Source organism: Apis laboriosa, unplaced genomic scaffold, assembly GCF_014066325.1.
Source record: "Apis laboriosa isolate Shangri-la unplaced genomic scaffold, ASM1406632v1 scaffold5_cov152, whole genome shotgun sequence".
In the NCBI taxonomy this organism is placed as follows: Eukaryota; Metazoa; Arthropoda; class Insecta; order Hymenoptera; family Apidae; genus Apis; species Apis laboriosa.
The window spans coordinates 3,656,067-3,675,199 of record NW_025223857.1 but is presented as its reverse complement, the minus strand read 5'-3'; the positions used below and the strand labels follow the sequence as shown (position 1 = coordinate 3,675,199).

The 19,133-nt window shown below is 43.6% G+C and overlaps 1 protein-coding gene across 1 annotated transcript; it reads right to left on the bottom strand.

Annotated features, from left to right (window-relative positions):
- Positions 1-1,676: 1,676 nt before the first annotated feature.
- Positions 1,677-10,988, bottom strand: LOC122718128 (transcription factor mef2A-like). Its single transcript, XM_043942852.1, has 6 exons — positions 10,978-10,988; positions 5,131-5,233; positions 4,604-4,834; positions 4,087-4,356; positions 3,650-3,743; positions 1,677-3,112 (listed from the first exon to the last, which is right to left on the bottom strand). The coding sequence occupies exons 1-6, from the start codon at positions 10,986-10,988 to the stop codon at positions 1,677-1,679; spliced, it is 2,145 nt and encodes a 714-aa protein (XP_043798787.1).
- Positions 10,989-19,133: the final 8,145 nt, after the last annotated feature.

Below are 19,133 nucleotides of genomic sequence, written 5' to 3'. Positions count from 1 at the left end.
AAAAAAAAAAAAAAAAAGGGACTAGCTTCAGGCAGATGACACGATTATTTTTACGTTTTGCTTCTTTCGATTACAGTGTCGATGTCTTTTCTTTTTTCTTTCGTTTTTTTTTCTATTATTATTATTATTATTATTATTATTATTATTATTATTATTATTATCATTACCATTATTATTACCATTATTATTATTATTATTATTATTTCTCATCGTAGCAAGGTAAAGAATTTAAAATTTCGTTTCGTGACGATCGACTTCGCTCTTCGACAAATTACAAATTACACTTTAAAGATGATTTAGCACTTTACTTTACCTTTACCAACGAGATTTAGCGATTCTCCCGGGGGGAGGGATAAAAGCACACATTTTAATTAGCGATTTATAATTAAATAAACGTTTAGCTCTGAGTTGTGGCATAATTCGCGCGAACAACGTGTTCAAAACGAGAATCGACCAACCGAGGTCCGCGAGCGTGAGTTTCGCGATCGATCGAACGATCCAACGAATGTCTTTCCTTGTTATTGTTAATCCTTCGTTGCAGTATCCATATATGCTTTTATTGCAATCACGAAAACGAGCGATAATTTTCGTTAATAGATTAAAAATCGCTCGCGCACTTCTTTTCTTTTTTTTAGAAAAATAGAATAAAAAACGTTATACGTTCGGGTTTCGGGTTTATTGATTGATCAATTGATTAGAAAAAAAAAAAAAAAAAAAAAAAAGGAGAGAGGAAAAAAACACGAACGAACCAAGAGGTATGCGAGAGAGATAGACTCGAAAAGCGATCGATAAATCGTTGATCGTTCGGCGATGCACGCGAACCGGATTTCGTTTCTCGTCTCCCTTGTGCTCGCCGCTTGAGGAAAACAACGCGGGGAATATAGGGAATGAATTTATGATAGACGATCGAGCGTGCAGAGCGTCGATTGGTTAGGTTGGCGTGTAAAAGAGTGATTGTTCGAATGGACGAGGTGAAGAAGAGGTAAAGGAAAAAAAGGAAAAGAATAAAAAGAAAAAAAAGGAAAAAGGAAAAAAAAAAAAAAAAAAAAAAAGAAAAACGAATATCGCGCATGTAATCCGAGAAAGTGTAATGCAAAAAATAGGTATATGATTATATTACATAATATACATACAATTGTGATCGTGAGAGTATCTGTTGCGAATAAAATAATAAATTACGAATAAATCATTCATGACTTTTTTCCAAGCTACTTTTCAACTCGACGAATACTTTTCAACGCCTTCCCCCAATCGCCATCCCCCTCCCTCGAATTATTTATTAAACACAAAAAGGACCCTCCTGTTTAACAAAAATCCCTTTATTTCATTTATCCTTCATTTAAACAACAGTTCGAAATTTTTTCGTTCAACGTAAGATTTCTTTCTCTCTCTCTCTCTCTCTCTCTCTCTCTCTCTCTCTCATTGCTAAAATTACAACAATTTCCTGCTCCTCGAGCTTCTCCTTATATAAAGCCATCTTTGTTTCTCGACATGGGACGAAGAACTCGACGGGACAGGGAAGGGAGGGAGGGAGGGAGGGAGGGAGGACGTGAAGAACAAAAGTGCACGACACTCGAGCGTGATTCGCGCGTATCGCGCAACAATATGATATATTTATAATACAAACGAAGACGATTGGGGGGGGGGAGGATGACGATGATGCTGACGACGATGATCTAATGATGGGGGACGTAGCTGTGCGAATTTTGGGGGCAACTAGGTAGCAAGCTCGACGTGTCCTCCTCGGTGGAGCACAGCATCCCGACGAGGGTGTAGTCGACGAACGGTGGAAGATCCAGATCGGTCACGTCCCCGTAATTGTTCATCCCGTTGGCCTGGGTCCCTGCCGCGTTCGCGATGGCCATCTGGGGTAGCCGCGTGTCCACCACCTCGCAAGTGTAATGGCAACGATCGTTGCTGGGGTAGAAGAAGGGTTCGGGGCTGTTTTGGGCGGGTATAGAGGCGTCCATCCCGCTCGGATCGGGGAACAATCTTTCGCTCGTGTCGGGATTCGTTTCGCGGCCACCGTAATTATTCTGCAACCTCTCGTCGAGGACCATTCGATTCGTGTTCTGATCAGGTATTCGATTGGCCAATTGGTGATTCTTCGCGTTATCCGATTGCTCGAACATCTGATGGCTGTAACCGTCGTTGAACGAATAATGTTTATTCTCCATAGGGCTGCGACTGGGGCGTGACGAGTCGACCGTAATCCCGTTCTCCTTTTTCGGGTAGACGTTGTAACTCGGTCTGTCCATCAATCCTGGCTGGCAGTTCTCTTTTGGAAAACAGTTCACGTCACGTCTCGAGGGCAACAGCTCCTCCTCCTTGCGAGGATCGAAGTCGGGGAAGTTCAGGCGATCGTCCTGGTGATTTTGGGTCCAATAGTTCGTTTCTTGATCCGCGCTCTTCACCCCACCATCCTCCACGAAATTCTTCGGGTGACGTTGATAATCTTGGAAGTTTAAAGGATTGTTCAACTGGTGATGATGATGATGATGATGATGATGATGATGATGATGATGATGATTATTATTATTATTATTATTATTATTATTCTGATTCCCCTCTTTTTCAGGGACGAATTGATTCACCGGTCTCTTGGCGCAAAACCCGTTCGCAGGGTCTTTCTCCGTCTCGAAATTGGGAAATTGTAGCCTCTCGTCTTGGGGTATGCTCAAGTGACTGCTGCTCGAGTCCTCGCTGAGAAATTGGTTCCAGTAAGCTTGGTCCTGGTGCTGTTTCATCTCGTACTTTATGGTACCGCTTCCAAGATCGAGCAAGGTGGGCGGTGATCTGGCCACTTCTTGAGAATTCATGGAGAATTCGGGTCTCAGGGGTTGATCCAGCTGGAAGATCTCTTCCGGTTGGAGCAATTCTCCGGTGAACGGGGGAAAATCGGGGTAGGAGGCCTCTTGAGACACTTGATTGGGGAGATTGTAGCCCAGCGCGGTCTCTTGGGTTGGGACGGTGTCTTGGAGCCAGTAGGGGGTGTCGTTCGAGGCCGTTTGTTGGGGATACATGGTTGTTTGATGATGAGACTGTTGATAAGCCGAGACGTTGTTCTGTAGGCCGCACATGCATTCGAATGGTGGGCAGGAACACGAGTATCCTGAGAGGATATATAAAAATATTAACATTTTCCAGGAATAAATTGTGAGCAGATGGAAGAATTTTTAATTTTAAAGCTTGGAAATGAAAGACGAAGAGAGTATAAATATAATAATAATAATAGTAGCAATAATCTCTCTTAACGTTAAAACTTTGTACTAAATTGGAACAATTTTTTAGGTCTTGGAATAAGATAAATAATAATATCGTTATTATTATACACAAATACGCAATATATTAATCACAAATACACAAAAATTTCGTGCTTGTCGTAAAAAGATTGAAAAGTAATGTTTTAAAAAATCGCGCTCGAATCTATGATCTGAAGGTTGCTGCGTATTGGCACAATCTATAGCAGCTGGTGCCATCTGTCGGAGCAAATAGTAAACGCGAACGCGAGAATGTTCACGGTAAAAGTGGCGAGATTCGAATTTAAGAATAAATTTATCGAAACTCCATTTGTGATCCAGTTACGAAAATTTATTGACAGTGTTTAACGCGAAACAAGCGTGTGTTTGGAAATAAAACGATTGTTAACCTTTATCCGGTATCAGTGGCGGTGGCTGCGTCGTTCTTGGCGGTTGCTCGATTGCTTCCGAATTCGATCTTTTCGTTCCACGTAGTGACATTAACTGAAAAAAGCACAGCACGATACATTCGTCAGTCGTAAAATTAACAAAAGAATCAAGAAGTTGTTCTCAACAAGCAAAGTGTTGTTGGAATCTGTCGTTCGTCCAAACTACCTGTCTCGGTAAGTCTCTTATACGTATTAAGCATGCAATAATATTAATTACGTATAAATTTCGATCTTTTGAATATTTTTATCCGCGTTTCGGGAGAAGAGGTTATGACGATGTCTACGATGTGTAAAAGAATTTTGTTCCTTTATTTACGCGAAGCAAATCGAACGTGCAGTAACGAGACGTGGAAAATTATTGAAAAGAAATCGATAAAGAAATTTTTCGATAAACGTACTTTGGAACCCAAAGCAGCTTCGTTTGCGAGAAGGACCGCCAGTCCTCGTACCCTTCTGCCGGCACCCACGCTTCGTCTCGCCTCGGACGTGGATTTTGCTTCTGGTCGCGGATGATCGTGTTGTCCTTTGGCTTGAAAAAATATCGCGTGCTCGGTATGTCGCCAGAAATGCGTTACAGGGTAACCGCAATGGCCGCGACACGAAAGTATTTCCAACCGACCCGTGCATTGTCTATTGGGACACGGTTTCCCTTGTTGCTTTTTCCTTGCCTGAAAACCACATAAATCGTGTTATTTATAATTGCACCTTGCTTCAATAATCATATATCGCAGTTATAATATAATTCAAAAGTATGTCTATAACTTTTCATCTCTGAAATAATATTTCAGCGATAAAATTTTTGAAACGCGTGTTGTCGAGGAATAGAGTTTTTACCGAAGGAATTTGATATAAAAAGAAAATAAAATTTAGGAATTACTCGGCGAGATTTCACCCGAAAGATTTCGATTCCCTTACCTTGTCACAAATTGCCGGTCGAAGGTGAACCCTTCCGCCGCCAGGTAGTATGCATTCTTGCGAACAGACCAGCACACCGAGGCAAGATTTTTTCAAGATGCTCACGTTGTGATTGTTCGTGTTCCTCATCGCCCATCCGGATGCGTGTCTTCTCGCTTCCTCGCAATCTGGCCCGTACACTCTTCTTACATGGCCGTCCGCCCATTCGCACCAGGGATCATACTCTACCACCTATAATTGTTTTCAATTATCACTATTGTTATGAAACTTCGATTCAAAAATATCTATATATATATACATCTCTCTTGTAGATAATTTTAAAGTTCTTCGTTTTGCATTTGTGTCATTTCGAATATCTTAATTACGTTTCTTATGAAATTAGAAAGAATCACGAAACAACTATTTCTCGTCACTTTGGATATTCCATTTGAATCATGCTTGGGTAATACCAGAATGAGCAAGACAGTAAGTACGTTTAATAATTCTTTAATAATTCTCGAACGGAAAAATTTTTTTCGAGAAATTACCCTTGGCACGTTCGAGTCGTTGATGTCCCATTCTTGATGCGGATGTTGCTGTTGCTGGTTGCCGGCAACAGTCGCTGACATCGTCGGCGACCCAACGCGACTCCTAGGGAGAGAAATAAAAATTCCATAAAACGATGAACAAAACCGAATATATACATACATATTTCAACAATTTTCTATTATTCTATAAGCAAACTTAAAATATCAAATGGTTATACCTAGACGATAATTCAAACACGCGATTATCACACGATTATCGTCAACTGTTCTCGAAACATCGTAGAAGGCGTAACCGTTCCTCCCTCGACGAGAGATAAGCCGATGCTCCTTGCGTATACGATCGACCTTGAGATTCCCCCGGAATCTCGTCGCATCGAATTCAAAGACCAATTTGGGATTACGCAATAGCCGGCGTAGCGAGGGGTCGCCAGTATCGAGATAAAATCCCGATTTATGGCGCGTAGCTGGCCGTAGCTCGCGCCATACTTATGGGAACCCGTGGGTGGCCTGACAAGGGGCACGTTCACCGCCTTTCCGGAATCCTTATATCCGTTCTCGATCCAGGATAAAAAGATCGATCCCCGCGCTTACGATTTTTCACTTCTCGACTGCCCATTTCCTTTCGTTATTTCGCGGTTAAACGGACATCGTCGCGAGCTTATTTTTCTTCTTCTTCTTCTAAAATATAACATCTCTCTGTTTCTCTCATTTTTTTTTTTTTTCATTTTCGAATTTGAATCATGCATTTTTTTTTTTTTCGAAATCGAAAAATCGATGAGAGTAGATTTGATCAAGGACGAATCAATTATAAAATTGAAAGGATTTTGTAAGAATCGTTCAAAATATTCTTTATATTCCTCATAGGTACAGGTAAACTCGCGGTCAACGCGATTCCACATAAATCGTCTGGCGAATATATGCCCGTGTCAGGTCATGCTTCTGCCTTTCTCTCGTTGACATTAAAGTCCGCGGTTATGATCTGTGGCGGCATTAACTGTGCGCGAAAACGATCGGCGAACCGAGATTCCGAGATGAGTCAGTGCGTTCTCCTTTCCCGTTTCCAGTTAAAATGAGAAATTCGATATTCATATAGAATTTTGTATACAATCCAAAAAAAGGAAAAGAAAAAAATTCAACATGACTTTCTTCATTTCACCGATGATCGATAATTTTCGTAAATTCGATCGAAAAATTTCGTAAATTTTTGACGAATGTCTGTTCCCACTTTTCTCGTTCGTGGCTTGTTTATCTCGACACGTTGTGTTTTCAAACACAATGTGTTCGTAGAAATCCGATCGGTTTACATAGCATACGCGGAAGCGGTATTATTCGAGGAACAACACGAGTTGTACAACAAAGGAAGGCCGCAGAAGGTTTCGACGATTTGACGGAGAAACAGGCTCGCGCGAGAACGGTTATAAATATCGGCGATCAGGTGTCATTGACCATGAAGACACCCATGGAAGACGTTCGCTTCGCCTACGTTCTATCGGGACAACCTGCTATCTAAAGTTACTAAACTGAGCTCCACGGTGCACCACGTCTCTCTTTATTGAGATTCCACCAGTAGATTTCGAAAAACTTTCGAAAATGAATCAAATTCTCGAGGATATGAAAATTCTCATTCTCATCTTCTGTATATATAAACCAAAGGGAGTGAAAATTTAATTTACGATTTACTGTTTTCTCTACCATGGAATCACCAACTGTGCGCAGGTGTAAGTAATTTTATCCATCCTCTTTATTTCCCAATTCGCGCGTTGAAAACGATATATAATCGATTTAGAATGAGCGATAAAACGTTTCGCACAAGTATTGCGCGCACAAAAAAATTTTATCGAGTCGAGCCCGCGTTTACGATCTTCGAAACCACCTACTCTCGTCACGTGGGTCCAAACGTAGATGGATTTCATATTTCAAGATAAGATCTTTCTTTCCAATTATATCCCGTGCCTGGACGAACTCGAATAAGAATATCGTCGAGTAATTAAATATTTATCAAGTACGTATATAAGAATAAGACGCGAAGCAATTTCTCAAATTTCATTTCATTTTGTACTCCGCGAACGTGTTCACGCGGGGGTTTACAAGAAAGGAAAAAGAAATAAAGGAAGAAGAAAATTATGCGAAAATGAAACGTCGCATCCTGACATTCCTTCACATCCATTTCCACCGGAATCAAAACATCACCACGAGACGACCAACAGCAACAACAAAGTTCTCCTCTGCCAACATTTTCGCTAAACAAAGCTACTTCATCCTCGCAAAAACAACCCCTCATCATGGTCACGGAGGTTTTCATCGCCGGAGACCGCAGCAGCGTCGAGGCGCAATCGAAGCGTGAAACCGCGACGATCGGCATCACAACCGATCCACGATCTGCTGCTCCTCGACGACGACGACGACGACGACGACGACGACGACGACGAGGGAGAAGCGACTATTATCCGGCATCGCTCGACAGCCGCTCTTTCCCCTCTTCTTTCCCTTCTCCTTAAATCTCCGAAGGCGGCCGTGACCTGGCCGAATCCGAAGTTGGCGCGAATTTCGAGGCGATAATTTCACGCGCGGGCCGATCCGTTATCCGGGCGAGGAGGAGGAGGAGGAGGAGGAGGAAGGCAAAATAGAAGGCGAGGAAGGCGGCCCCGGCACGCAAAGCGTCCCGCTCTTGCGTTCGCTTCGTGAGAAAAGCGGGAGGGGGGCAGTGGGCCTGCCGGTGAATGATTGCCCGGATCGGTGATAAAGTCATCGCCTTTAGCACCGGCGTAAGATGATACATCGGCGGACGATGCTGCGAGGAGATTGTCCCGCGGTTGTTCGAAGAGGCCTCGAGGCCTCTTGGCTGCAGTCGACGCGTACCACGACTCCTTCTCTCCTTTATTTCCTCTTTCTCTCTCTCGAGAGGAGGAGGAGGAGGAGGAGGAGGAGTATATCCTCGTTCCGGTCGGTATGGGCGCCTTCAGAATTTCAGATATTAAGGCTGATACCGCGAGTATCCCACTAAAATATCACGCGAGTGTCGCCTCGACGAGAGATTTCTCTTCGCCTCGATGGAGGAGGCAGCCTCTCGGGATCGTCCACCGAGATTACGTCTAAACGAGTTAATTCTCTCGCGGCTGTGGCCACTTCGATACGAACGGGAAGGGAGAGAGAGAGAGAGAGAGAGAGAGGCTTTCTGCGGATTCGCGCGACGAGGACGAGAATTTGCAGTCGGTTCCGTGTGATGTTTCTTTCTCGAGTTCCTAGGTTTACGAGCCGCGTGGGGTGGTTTAGGAGAGGTGTTGAGAGATTCTTCGCCTATAGCTTATATTTATCCCGAGATTAATCTTGTGTCTTCGATTTTACGTGGTTGGGTGCGCGATCTGTAGTTGAATTAGGGGGAAAAGAATTTTCGAGTTCTGTTCGTCTCGTGTACTTTGGCGGCGAGAAAATTAAGAATTGCATTGCGATTGGGCAATGACCCGAGAAGCTTTCGATCTTCCCCCCGTTTCGAACGGTTTCCCCGCGATCGAGGAAGGTACGTATAGCGTAGGCAGAATGTTTACACGATGGAATATTTACATGGATTATTTTAACAGAAGATTACGCGTTCCGTTATTCATCAATGGGAATCGATTGTAGATCGTTTGAAGATCGTTCCCAATTACACGTATTTAACCGAGAGACCAAACACGAAAAGTTGAAGAAGAGCGATATTCGTTCTTTTAATTAATCGATCGAGATGGAGAAGTTTTGAAAGGAATAAGGAAAATTCAAAGTTCGTTTTTTTTCCTATCATCGACGAATAATGGAAGATCGATCACGGAATTGATTATGATTTAAAAATTTGGAGCATTCGAATTCCCTTCGTCGTCCTCTCCTCGTCTATCTCCTCTTATTTCGCACCTTGCTCTTCTCGATTTACTCTCGAAGGGGAATCGGCAAAAAAACCTGGCTGACTTACAAAAATCCAGCTGGACCGGTTTTGTTTGGTTCTATCGCGTTTCATTGAGGTTCATCGAGTTTTATCGAGCCACCTCTCCCCTCTCCCCTCTATTTCATTCTTCGCGATTTCTCGCGCCCCCTCGTCGCGAGAAACGATTCGCGGTTTGCCAAAGAAACGAGGCGAAGAAAGAGCAGAAAATAAATCGCGGTGATGCAATTTTCACGAACCGTGTCGGACAATTTGTCGCTTTGATTCGTCGTCGTCTTCGTCGTTGCCGGAGCAAATACTTTGGAATTTCGATCGCGTATTTTATATCAACTCCCCCCCCCCCCCCTCTCTTCGATAATATAATACATTATTAACGTATTTTCATTTTTCCTTAAAACAATCCTTTTATGAAACAATGTGAATGAATTCGAATAACAATAAAACGTACGATCGGATCCAAAATCAAGCGTAACTAAGAACTTACACAAAATTCTCGACAGACAAGAGACAAGAGTTACCGGAAAGAGATGTAAAGAGTACTCAAAGAGATTTTTCAGATCAGTGGTGGCTGTTATGTACGGGGGTGGCGTGCAGAAAATAGTTGGAAAGTGGATTCGAGTTAGGTGAGGGTTGCGAGAGGGAGCGAGTTACCCTCGGCGAGCATAATTAATACCTGGTAAACTGTCAGCTTCCATTCGACCGCCACCGTATAAAAGGATCGTTGCTCGGGTGAGGAGAGGAGGAGAGCGGAGACGGGGAGCGGGTTCAAAGAGTTGTTCACCGGCGCGGGCAGGCAGAGGGAGGGAGGGAGCGTTCTTGAGATTCGAGATAAAGGGAGATCGTTTTACCCGCGGACATTCGTTTAATCTGTCCTCCGAGGTGTTGGGCCGTGATCAATAGCGAGCCACGGCAACATCCGTAATCGGGTTTTCAAGAATAGAGGACCTCTTCGATCCACCGTTTTCGATTGTTTTAAAATATTCCCCATATTATTTCCTTAAGAGCAGGATATCTAACTTGGCTGGATTTCAACGCTATCTTCTTTTTCTTCGTTTCTAATTTTCTTAATCGAGAATACGATTATTTCTCAAATTTCCTATACTTTCCAGTGGACGAGTAGTATTTAAGTTTGAAACGATGATGATGGAGTGTACTCGTTCCAATTTCCAAGTTTATCCAGTTTTTTTGAATATTTGTACATTCGAGACTATCTCTCGAGAGTATTTTCTAACGATAAGAAGTATTCAATATTAATTGTTGGAATATGATTTGAAATCCAAGAGTCTTCGAGCCTTATTAAATTGCGAAGATATATTTATATGTGTATATGTTGGAGGAACAATGGAAAATTAGAAAATTTAAAATGGAATATTTACGAGTTCGAAGAAAGTATTAGTCGTAAAATTGTGGCGAGTAAAGTGTTTCAAAAACTCGGAGCCTTGAGGTGCGCATGTATGCGGCAGAGAGCTCTAGAATACCCATCGACCAATCGGGGTCCGTGATAACGCCCACACACCAATGAGAAACCCGCAGAACGCCCACTGATTAGATACTAGGGAAATCTCGCTTCTCGTCCAGGAAGAGAAATCGATGCTGAAATGGTCGCCACCTGCTCCCAAACTTTTCCAATTATCGTATTGTCGGGCCTCTTCGAAATTCTCTGAATTGAACATATCAGAATGTATTTTTAACTCGAACCACCGGGGACCAATTTTATTTCATGTATTCCCAAACTGCTGAACGATATGTTCTCGTTGAAGGAAATAGAATACAAAGCAGATAAAGCCAAACTACTCGACTCCATTTGCAGACGAGCCCATTCCTTCCATCCGTGGCGCGATTCAAAGAAAATTTTGTCCGATTATTATCTCTCTCTAATCTACTCTAATTAATTTAAAAATAAGATAAAATGAACCGTGCTCAAAAATACTCACAGTACCACCATAGTCGTAGCTGCTTCCTAGAAGACGTCGCACCGGTACCAGACAATCGGACAATTCACAAATTCTTCCCTAATTCCCTTCTCTCGACACTTCACCCCGAGTTATTATCAAGCCCTGTCGCCCGAAATCGACTAACTTCGCCCCCCCATCGTTCCCTCCAAATCCTTCGAATCACCCAGTCAAATTCACAGGGTCGCCCACCCCCTCCCCCTTTAATCACGTCTCTTCTTCTAAAGCGCAATATCGTAAATGATCCAATTCGCACGGACGAAAAAGGAAGTGTATGTATTTTTATTATATATATGTATATATATATATATGTATATATACGGTCGCGCGTAAGACACTACGCATCGATGCGTGCGACGCGAAGTCGCTACGTGAACTGAGGCGCCTCCGCTCGGGTGCGTACTAGATTGGAGCCAGCACGTTGCCAGCACGGTGGATGGTGTGCACGTCGTGGTTAGTCCTGGCCGGCAAGGGAAACGCCTAGAGGAGTGGCCATGCCCGACCAATCCGGTGCTTTGCTAGCTCGCCGTGTGCCGGAGGGTGCTTAATTGCAGACACCAACCCCTCTCGACCTGCCCAAGGATCGATCACCGTGCAACCACCGCTCTCCTCGAGCCTTTATTGCTCCTACATTCCGGAATTGGGGCCCTCCTCGATTTCTGGGGCCGTTCTCCTCCGTGCAACGATCTTCGTTCGAACAATCCAAGTTGATTGCTTTTATCCGAATTTAATTTTTAAAATTGTTCCGGGAAGGGGAGGACACTTCTGCCTCGACACGAATATTTTTCTCGATGAAAGTTTGAACGAAGAGGATATCGACTTCGACTAGGCGTTATTATCAATTCGAGAGAGAGCTCTGTTCCGCGAATATGCACGGAATAGGTCGCGACGAGGTCGCAATCAGCTGGTCCCGAGGCGCTTTAAGGGGGTGTCCCTAGTAGGATCCTCCTACTTCCTACCTTCTCCATCCCTTTGCCTCCGACCCCAGGTACCCGCATCCAAGACAACGGCCCGTTACGCTTCGATCGAACCTGAACCCACCACGCAAACATATCTGCCGAGGTGAGCGCGTCCTCGGAATTGAAGAGTTGCCGCGATTCCCACCTAAAGGACGGGGCACGGTTAATAATAATTCCTACCTCGTAGTGAACTCCTCGAGAGTGAAGCGAGAATTCGATAGTTTTTAAAGAAATGGTCGAAATATTGTGAAATTGGTGAAGAATTGGGGACGACCCGATTGTCGATCGATCGTGCCCTTAATTTAAAGAGAATGATAACATTTCTTTTGCGCGACGACGCGTATCCTAACCGCACGTGCGATTTCGAGTATCGGGCACGTGCGCTCCCGATAACTCCACTTCCTACCACGTGTTCACAGGTGCGCCTGAACACGGCTCTTAATTAATAAGAAGACGCTTGCAACTACGTGGTAACGCTCGAATCGATACGCCGGAGAGAAATTTGTTACGGGGGGGGAAAAAGGGAGAAAAAGGAAGGCGAAGAAGAAGCGGTCGGTCAAAGGGCAGGGATTTCCGTGTGCCGGGTGATGGCTCTCTCACCCCTTCCATAGTTCTCCGGGAGAACTGGCATCGAAAGAAGGGAGGGGATGGTGTCAAGGGGTCGAGTGGAAAGAGATCGAAAACGCGCCCGATCAAAATATATATATATATATATATATATCCTCGAAAATTCTTCCAACCACGCTTGCAAACGTTCCTTCTCCTATCTCTAAAAAGAGAAATCTCTCTAAAAGGTTGCTTTTTACGAGAGAAAAAAAAAGAGGAAAAAAGAACGGCCGAGAAAGAAAAAGAGAAGGGAAGAGAAGCAAAGGGGTGAAGGAAGATAGCAGCGCGGAGAGAAAAGGAGGAGGGGAGGAGGAGAGGGCAGAGGGGTGGAGGAAGCGGAGTTCGGGTCTGTTTAAACACAGAGGGTGTGCAATCAGGAGTGTTTGCCGTTTGCACGAGCGAGCGAGCGAGCGAGCGAGCGAGCGAGCAAGCGAGCGGATCAAAGGATAAACGCGGATGGGGTGGGTGGGCCGGCTGATAGCGCTCTGATTTGATTGTTGGCCACGGCTATTGTCCCCGACACTGGCCCTATTGTACTTGTCCCCGTGTCGGTACAGCCTCGGTACTTGCACACAGGTAGCGCCACGGCTGGAACTACGCTTCTGCCTGTGACACTATCTCTTTGCCGGTCGCCATTCCGTTTCCAAGCTGGCGAGCCTCGATACGACCGACAATTATTGCGGAAATATCGCTGAAAAAAATTGCGCCTACCCCCATTCTCGCTCTCTTTTCCTTTATTTTTCCCAATCCCCTCTCCCTTCCTTTTTTTTCTCCTTTCTCTCTCTCTCTCTCTCTCTCTGCCTTCCACCTTCTACCATTGTCTAGGTGTCTCGTGTATTTTTATGACTTCTCGGTGAGCGAGTTTTGCCGCGATTTTCACGAGCGGATTATATTTGTTTTTTTTTTTTTTTTTTTTTTTTTTTTTTTTGCACCATACATTTCGATACAAAGCTCCGCGTACGGGATTAATCTAGAGGGAACGATCTCGATTTCGATGGTTCGAGCTAATTCGTTTCGAATTTTTCCCCGTCCCGGGGACAAATTTTCGGCGTTATCCGAACGCATCTGTCAGCGGCATTTGCATAGAATGCTTTTATTAACAGTGGCGCGCCCGCCAGGGTTAAAATATTCCATCACCTGTCACCCACGTGGGCAGCCTCGAAAAGAAATTGTACCTTACCTCGAATACGTTACCTTACCTCTAATGTCCAAAGTTAAACTTTTCGTGAAATATATTCCGATGCAAAGGAGTAAAAGTTTTGGAATTATACGAGTTAAAGGAAAAAAAAAAAGGATATTATTATATGTTCGAACGTAATGTGTGAAAGGAATCGGTAAATAGTGTATTGTTAACCCGGGTTCAGGGGATGATATTTACCCGGATAAGAGGCAGATGAGGCGAAGAGCTCGATGGAACATTCGTAACCCGCTCGCATCTCTCGGCTCGTGCCGGCTGCTTCCGGTTTTTCATTGCTTCTGCCCTTCTGGGACGGAGATCCGATCTTGACGTGAACTTTGTTGTAATTCACTCGACGCGAGTCGCGTCATCTTTGCAGATTATCGAGGGACGAAGACGCAGGGTACAAAGGATTCGTGATATCTCGAGGGATGATGAAGAGAGACAGAGAGAGAGAAAGAGAGAAAAGAAATGAAATTTTTATCGAGTTTTACTTGTATAATGATTCTTCGCGTTATTTCATTATCATTATTTCTGTCTGACATTTCTTCTAAAAAAAAAGACAAAGCGTTTGAAAAATCCTTCGAGGATCGGGATGATCAGGTTGTTGTTGCTCGGAAGTGGCAAACGGGAGCCATTGTTGTTTCGCGTTTAACCGAATTTAGCCCGGAAAACACGCCCTCCAAATCAAGGGTTCGCTCGTAGAAGAAAAAAAAAAAAACCACCCTTCGAGATGTGTCCCTGGGGTGTTGTGACATATGCTCCTAGGCGGCTTATAACGATAGGATTTTCTGCGTGGGGGAGAATAGTCTTTGGTTTCGAAATTGAGGATGAAATTGGAATCGATTCTTTGGAAAAAGAAATTATCGTTCGTATATTCATTCATCTATTCGATCTTGTCATCTATCAAAAGGAGCAAAAGGTTTAAGATACTGTTATTAATAATTTCTATATAATTGATCTTCGTAAAGCGTCGAAATCAGCTACCAAAGGGGTTGTTTAATTATTATTAAACAACCGCGATTAATAAAAACGATTAATTAATCGCCACGTTAAGAGAATCGGATGATTCTCCTCGTGGTTCACACGGTTCATACCCGCGATGATTCCACTTTTTCGATTCTCTCTCACACTCGTTAAACCCATAGGATCTTATCTGTTATCGAACGGCAACACGACTCTCGCATCCAATCAACATTGGCCGAGGAAATTTTGTAACGGGGGAGCGATCGATGGTAGTCGATTAATATCGCATCCCCGATCACGTGTCGAATCGTTTTCGTGGGGAGTTTCCACCACGTCTGTCGTCGAATTAAACGCAATCAATTTTTCAATTTCTCGTCCCACCCTTGGTCACGCTTATTTCATACGAATCATATTTTTATCTTTCCTTTCTTTTTTTATTTCTTATTTCTTATTGATGTAAAATTCGTACGATCGCGGCAAGTTCCATTATTTTAATTGGAAAGTAAAAAGAATTCTTTCAAATTTCCAAGAACGAATCCTTGGAATTCCTTTTTCCTGAGAGAATTGAGAAAGAGAAAGAAAATGTCGCGTTGACTCGGGTTAAACTCTCGTAATCATATCCACTCATCGTCCCTTAAAGAACGTTCATCCTTCGCCCCATCCAAGGAGATTAAACTCTGGTTCACGTCTCTTTCCTCCACCACGATCGGAGGAACCCCCGAAAACGTTTCATTGTCCGCCAATTGAAGCTCGTTTAAGCGGGAGGGGTTGCCGCTAAATTGATTTAAATTGGCTTGGCCGCATTGGGGGAGGGACGGAGGGGTAGGTAGGAGGGACGAAAAAAAAGAAAAAAAAAAAAAGAAAAAAAAGGAATATCGCTCTCCCTATCGCCGCGTGGAATCTTTCCACGATACGGGAGCATTTATACTCCTCTCCTTACCTGACTTTTCTCCTCCGCGGGTCACCATTATAAATTTTTTCGATGAAATTTTCGTGACGCGCCCCATTAGGGCACCCGTATCCTCTCTCTCAGCTGCGAATTCGACGCGAGTTGTCGCCGCGCACCTATATAGACGTGTCCGTTTTATGACGTGTTCCATAAGATTGACGACATTTCGATTCCGAATCCTTTCTTTCTTTCTTTCTTTCTCCCTTCGTTCTCCACTTTTTATTCCGCTCGTTGCCTGTCCTCGCGGAAGGATCGACACGTCAACCGTCTCGGATACCGCGTTGATCGAACGGTTCCCTTATTAGCTTTTCTATGGAAGGAGGCGTTTTGAGTAGAAAGAATTTTTATTCCTTTCTTGGAAGACACTAACGCTTCATCCTTGAAATTTTTTGATCCCCTCCTTTAATAACGAATTTGTCACTATTTAATTCAATCTGGAGGGTTAAAAAATTCTTGACTCTTCTCTCGGTTTCTCTCTTAATAAATTGATTATTTATATGATCCTTTCTATTTTGACGAATATACATTTGATGCGTATATCGTTGAGATTCAACCCCTCCTCCCCTACATGCGCCGTATTTCTTGGAGATTTTTTTTTCTCTCTCCTCTCGTAGGGAGGAGAATTATTGTTGCGACAAAGGACAAAAGGATATTCGATCGTTTATTTCTTCTCATTAAAGTGTCGTTGCTTCCGTCGTTTTGTTCGAACACACGCGACCAGTTTTTCGACCGGTAGCTGGTAGGGGTTGGTTAGCCGTTTAGGATATGATCCGCCGGCGTGTGCATAAATTAAACTTGCCCGCCCCGCCATTTAGACGTCCCGCCGGGAAGATCCTCCAGTTTTGATACTTGGCACGCGTGGACGATATAAATTTTGCAATTTTTAAAAACTGACCCCTAATTCCCCCCCTCTCCCTCCCCAATTTAAGATTTATCGTTCGTTCATTGCGGACCGTGTTCGATTTTTTTTCGATTTTATTAATCGAATGCCGAATTTTCATCGAATTTTGAATCTCTGAATCTCGCAGTGGAGATAAATATGATTTAAATGAAGGGAGATGTTGCGGTATGGGAATTAACGTCTCGACGGATCCTTTTATTTGTACTCCATAAATCCCTGTAACTCGATACGCGGTGAAGGGGTTATCAACAAATGTGTTCAAACATATAGGGTGTCGCCAGACCAGCGAGAAGGGAGGCCTAAGACCAGACCAACCCCTTGTGTCAATAATCAACCCTGTAATCCTTTCTCCATCACGGGGGATCCTTCTGATGCGCTTATGACCGTTGAAGAATCGCTTTCCAAATGACTTCTTAATTCCTGTATTTCAATTTCAATTTATCGTCGTGCCGTAATAAACGAGAATTAAACGAAAATAAACGAAAATTAATATTTCAAAAAAGAAAAAGAAATTCAAACTGAAAAGAATCGATCACAATTTTTCTCGTGGCAAAATTCATCGAATTGAACGAAAAACTTCAAAAGCAGACCGATTCTAAACGTAAAAATATTCATTTTTTACACGCGAAAGAAAGAAAGAAAGGAAGGAAGATAATGTGAAATTTTTCTCGAAAAACGGAGGACGATATTCCTTCATTTTTCGCGACAATGGCCCCTAACAAGGCTCGCGGTGATGGATCAGCGGCATTCTTCGACCAGCACGCGCCTCGTGTGCATCCACAAAAGGCGGACAAAGATTCAGCGAAATCCTCTTGACACGAGCCGGGAAGATCGATCCGGAAGCGGCGGGTTTCGCCCACGCGCCCGTCGGCCACCTCGGAACGAGGATCGTGTCGTTTGGATACGCGAACTCGTACATCATCTTGCGGACGTGAAACACGGACGTGGATTCTCATGAAGTGGATTTTCGCGAAGTCACGGGGAAAAAGGGTCCCCGGCGGGGCTGTTGTTCCTCTCGATTGTTGTTTGGACGCGGCACGCGCGCAAACAGAGCGTCTGCGGCGATGAATGGCCAACGGTCTGATCACAGTCTATTAAAGTAAAAATGATTATCCGAGGCACTGACAGGCCGAGAATTCGTCGACGGGATGAAGGAAGGGATGCTCGATGGTAATTCTATATGGGAGTATCTGGTACGGGTTCTGGGTCAGCATATGGGGTGGTTACCTAGACGTCCTAATAAGTCCATAATGGGACGTGGGCTTGGATTCGATCCTGATTCTCTGTTGCTCTTGTCCTTTAAAGCGTTCCTTTAAAGGGAAGTTGAACGCATTCTTTTATTTTATTCTTCTTCTCTCGATCAATTGTCGAGCATTTATATATATATATATATATATATATATATATAGGAGTGTTTTGTATTTAGATTATTGAATATTCTTTCTGAAGATTTTTTAAAAGAAGATTAACATTAAAAGATAATGTAAAAGTTGGTGACGAACAACGATGGAAACCCTATCGTTTGTGAATTAAGGAGAAAAATGAAAAGGGGCTTGTCAAACGGCAATCATCTCCCATTATGCAGTGATCCCCATCCCTTCGTGTTGCGTAGCCGTGACTCGTGTGAACTATAGGCGGAAAAGATAGGAAAGATAGTGGAAATCTCGACGCCAGGAAATAATGGTGTCCGAGAGAGAGGAAGAGAGAGAGAGAGGTAAACTGATCGGTCATGTCATGGCTTATTGGCGAGTCAGATCGCCCACATCGACCATACGATTAAGGTATTCATTTCCGTGTGCGATTGACTCTTCAGAGCCTCCCACGATTTCCCTTCAATAATCCGACCAGCCATTATTCCATCCTTTTCAATACAAAATTTCTCGACAAAAACCGCATTTGGAATTTTGTGGAAATTCTTTTGACCGAGGGCGACCAAAAATTGAATCCCAAACCCATCTCTAAATTCTATTACTATTAGATTTATTTTGACGCTAGAATTCGATTTTTCTTACAATCGATTTTTACGTCACGTGCAATTTCACTCCAAGTAAAATAAAGTGAGAGCAATTTCACTTAGAACGGCACACTTTCCATTTGTCAAAAAAGTTGAAGCAGGTCTGGAGGGTCCATAGATGGGCGTGATAAGGCGGTTGCGGAAAAACGACTCTTCGCGGGGTGCATCAACCCCCACGTGGCCTCTTATCACGGTATCGCCGTTTAACGATGTGGTGCGTGACGCTCGGAGGACCACCTGGCGTTCGAAACCACGTGTCGAACCTGGTGGTCACGTGTCCACCATGCCACATTCCCTCGGAAAACGGTACTCGCCACTTTCGCATATTTACGCCCGAAAACCACTCGTCCTCCTCCATCCATTCGAAATCGTCATCATCGTCATCGTCATCTCGAAACAATTTAACAGAAATATTTGAAAAGCACATTTTTCATCGCGAAATTCTATCCATCCCAAATCGATCAATTTTCTTTTCTGAAATCGGTGAAAATTATATTTTAACTATAAAAAATGTTTGGAAACAGATATTTATTTTGCAATTTCTTTTCGCGAGTGATTGATTAAAA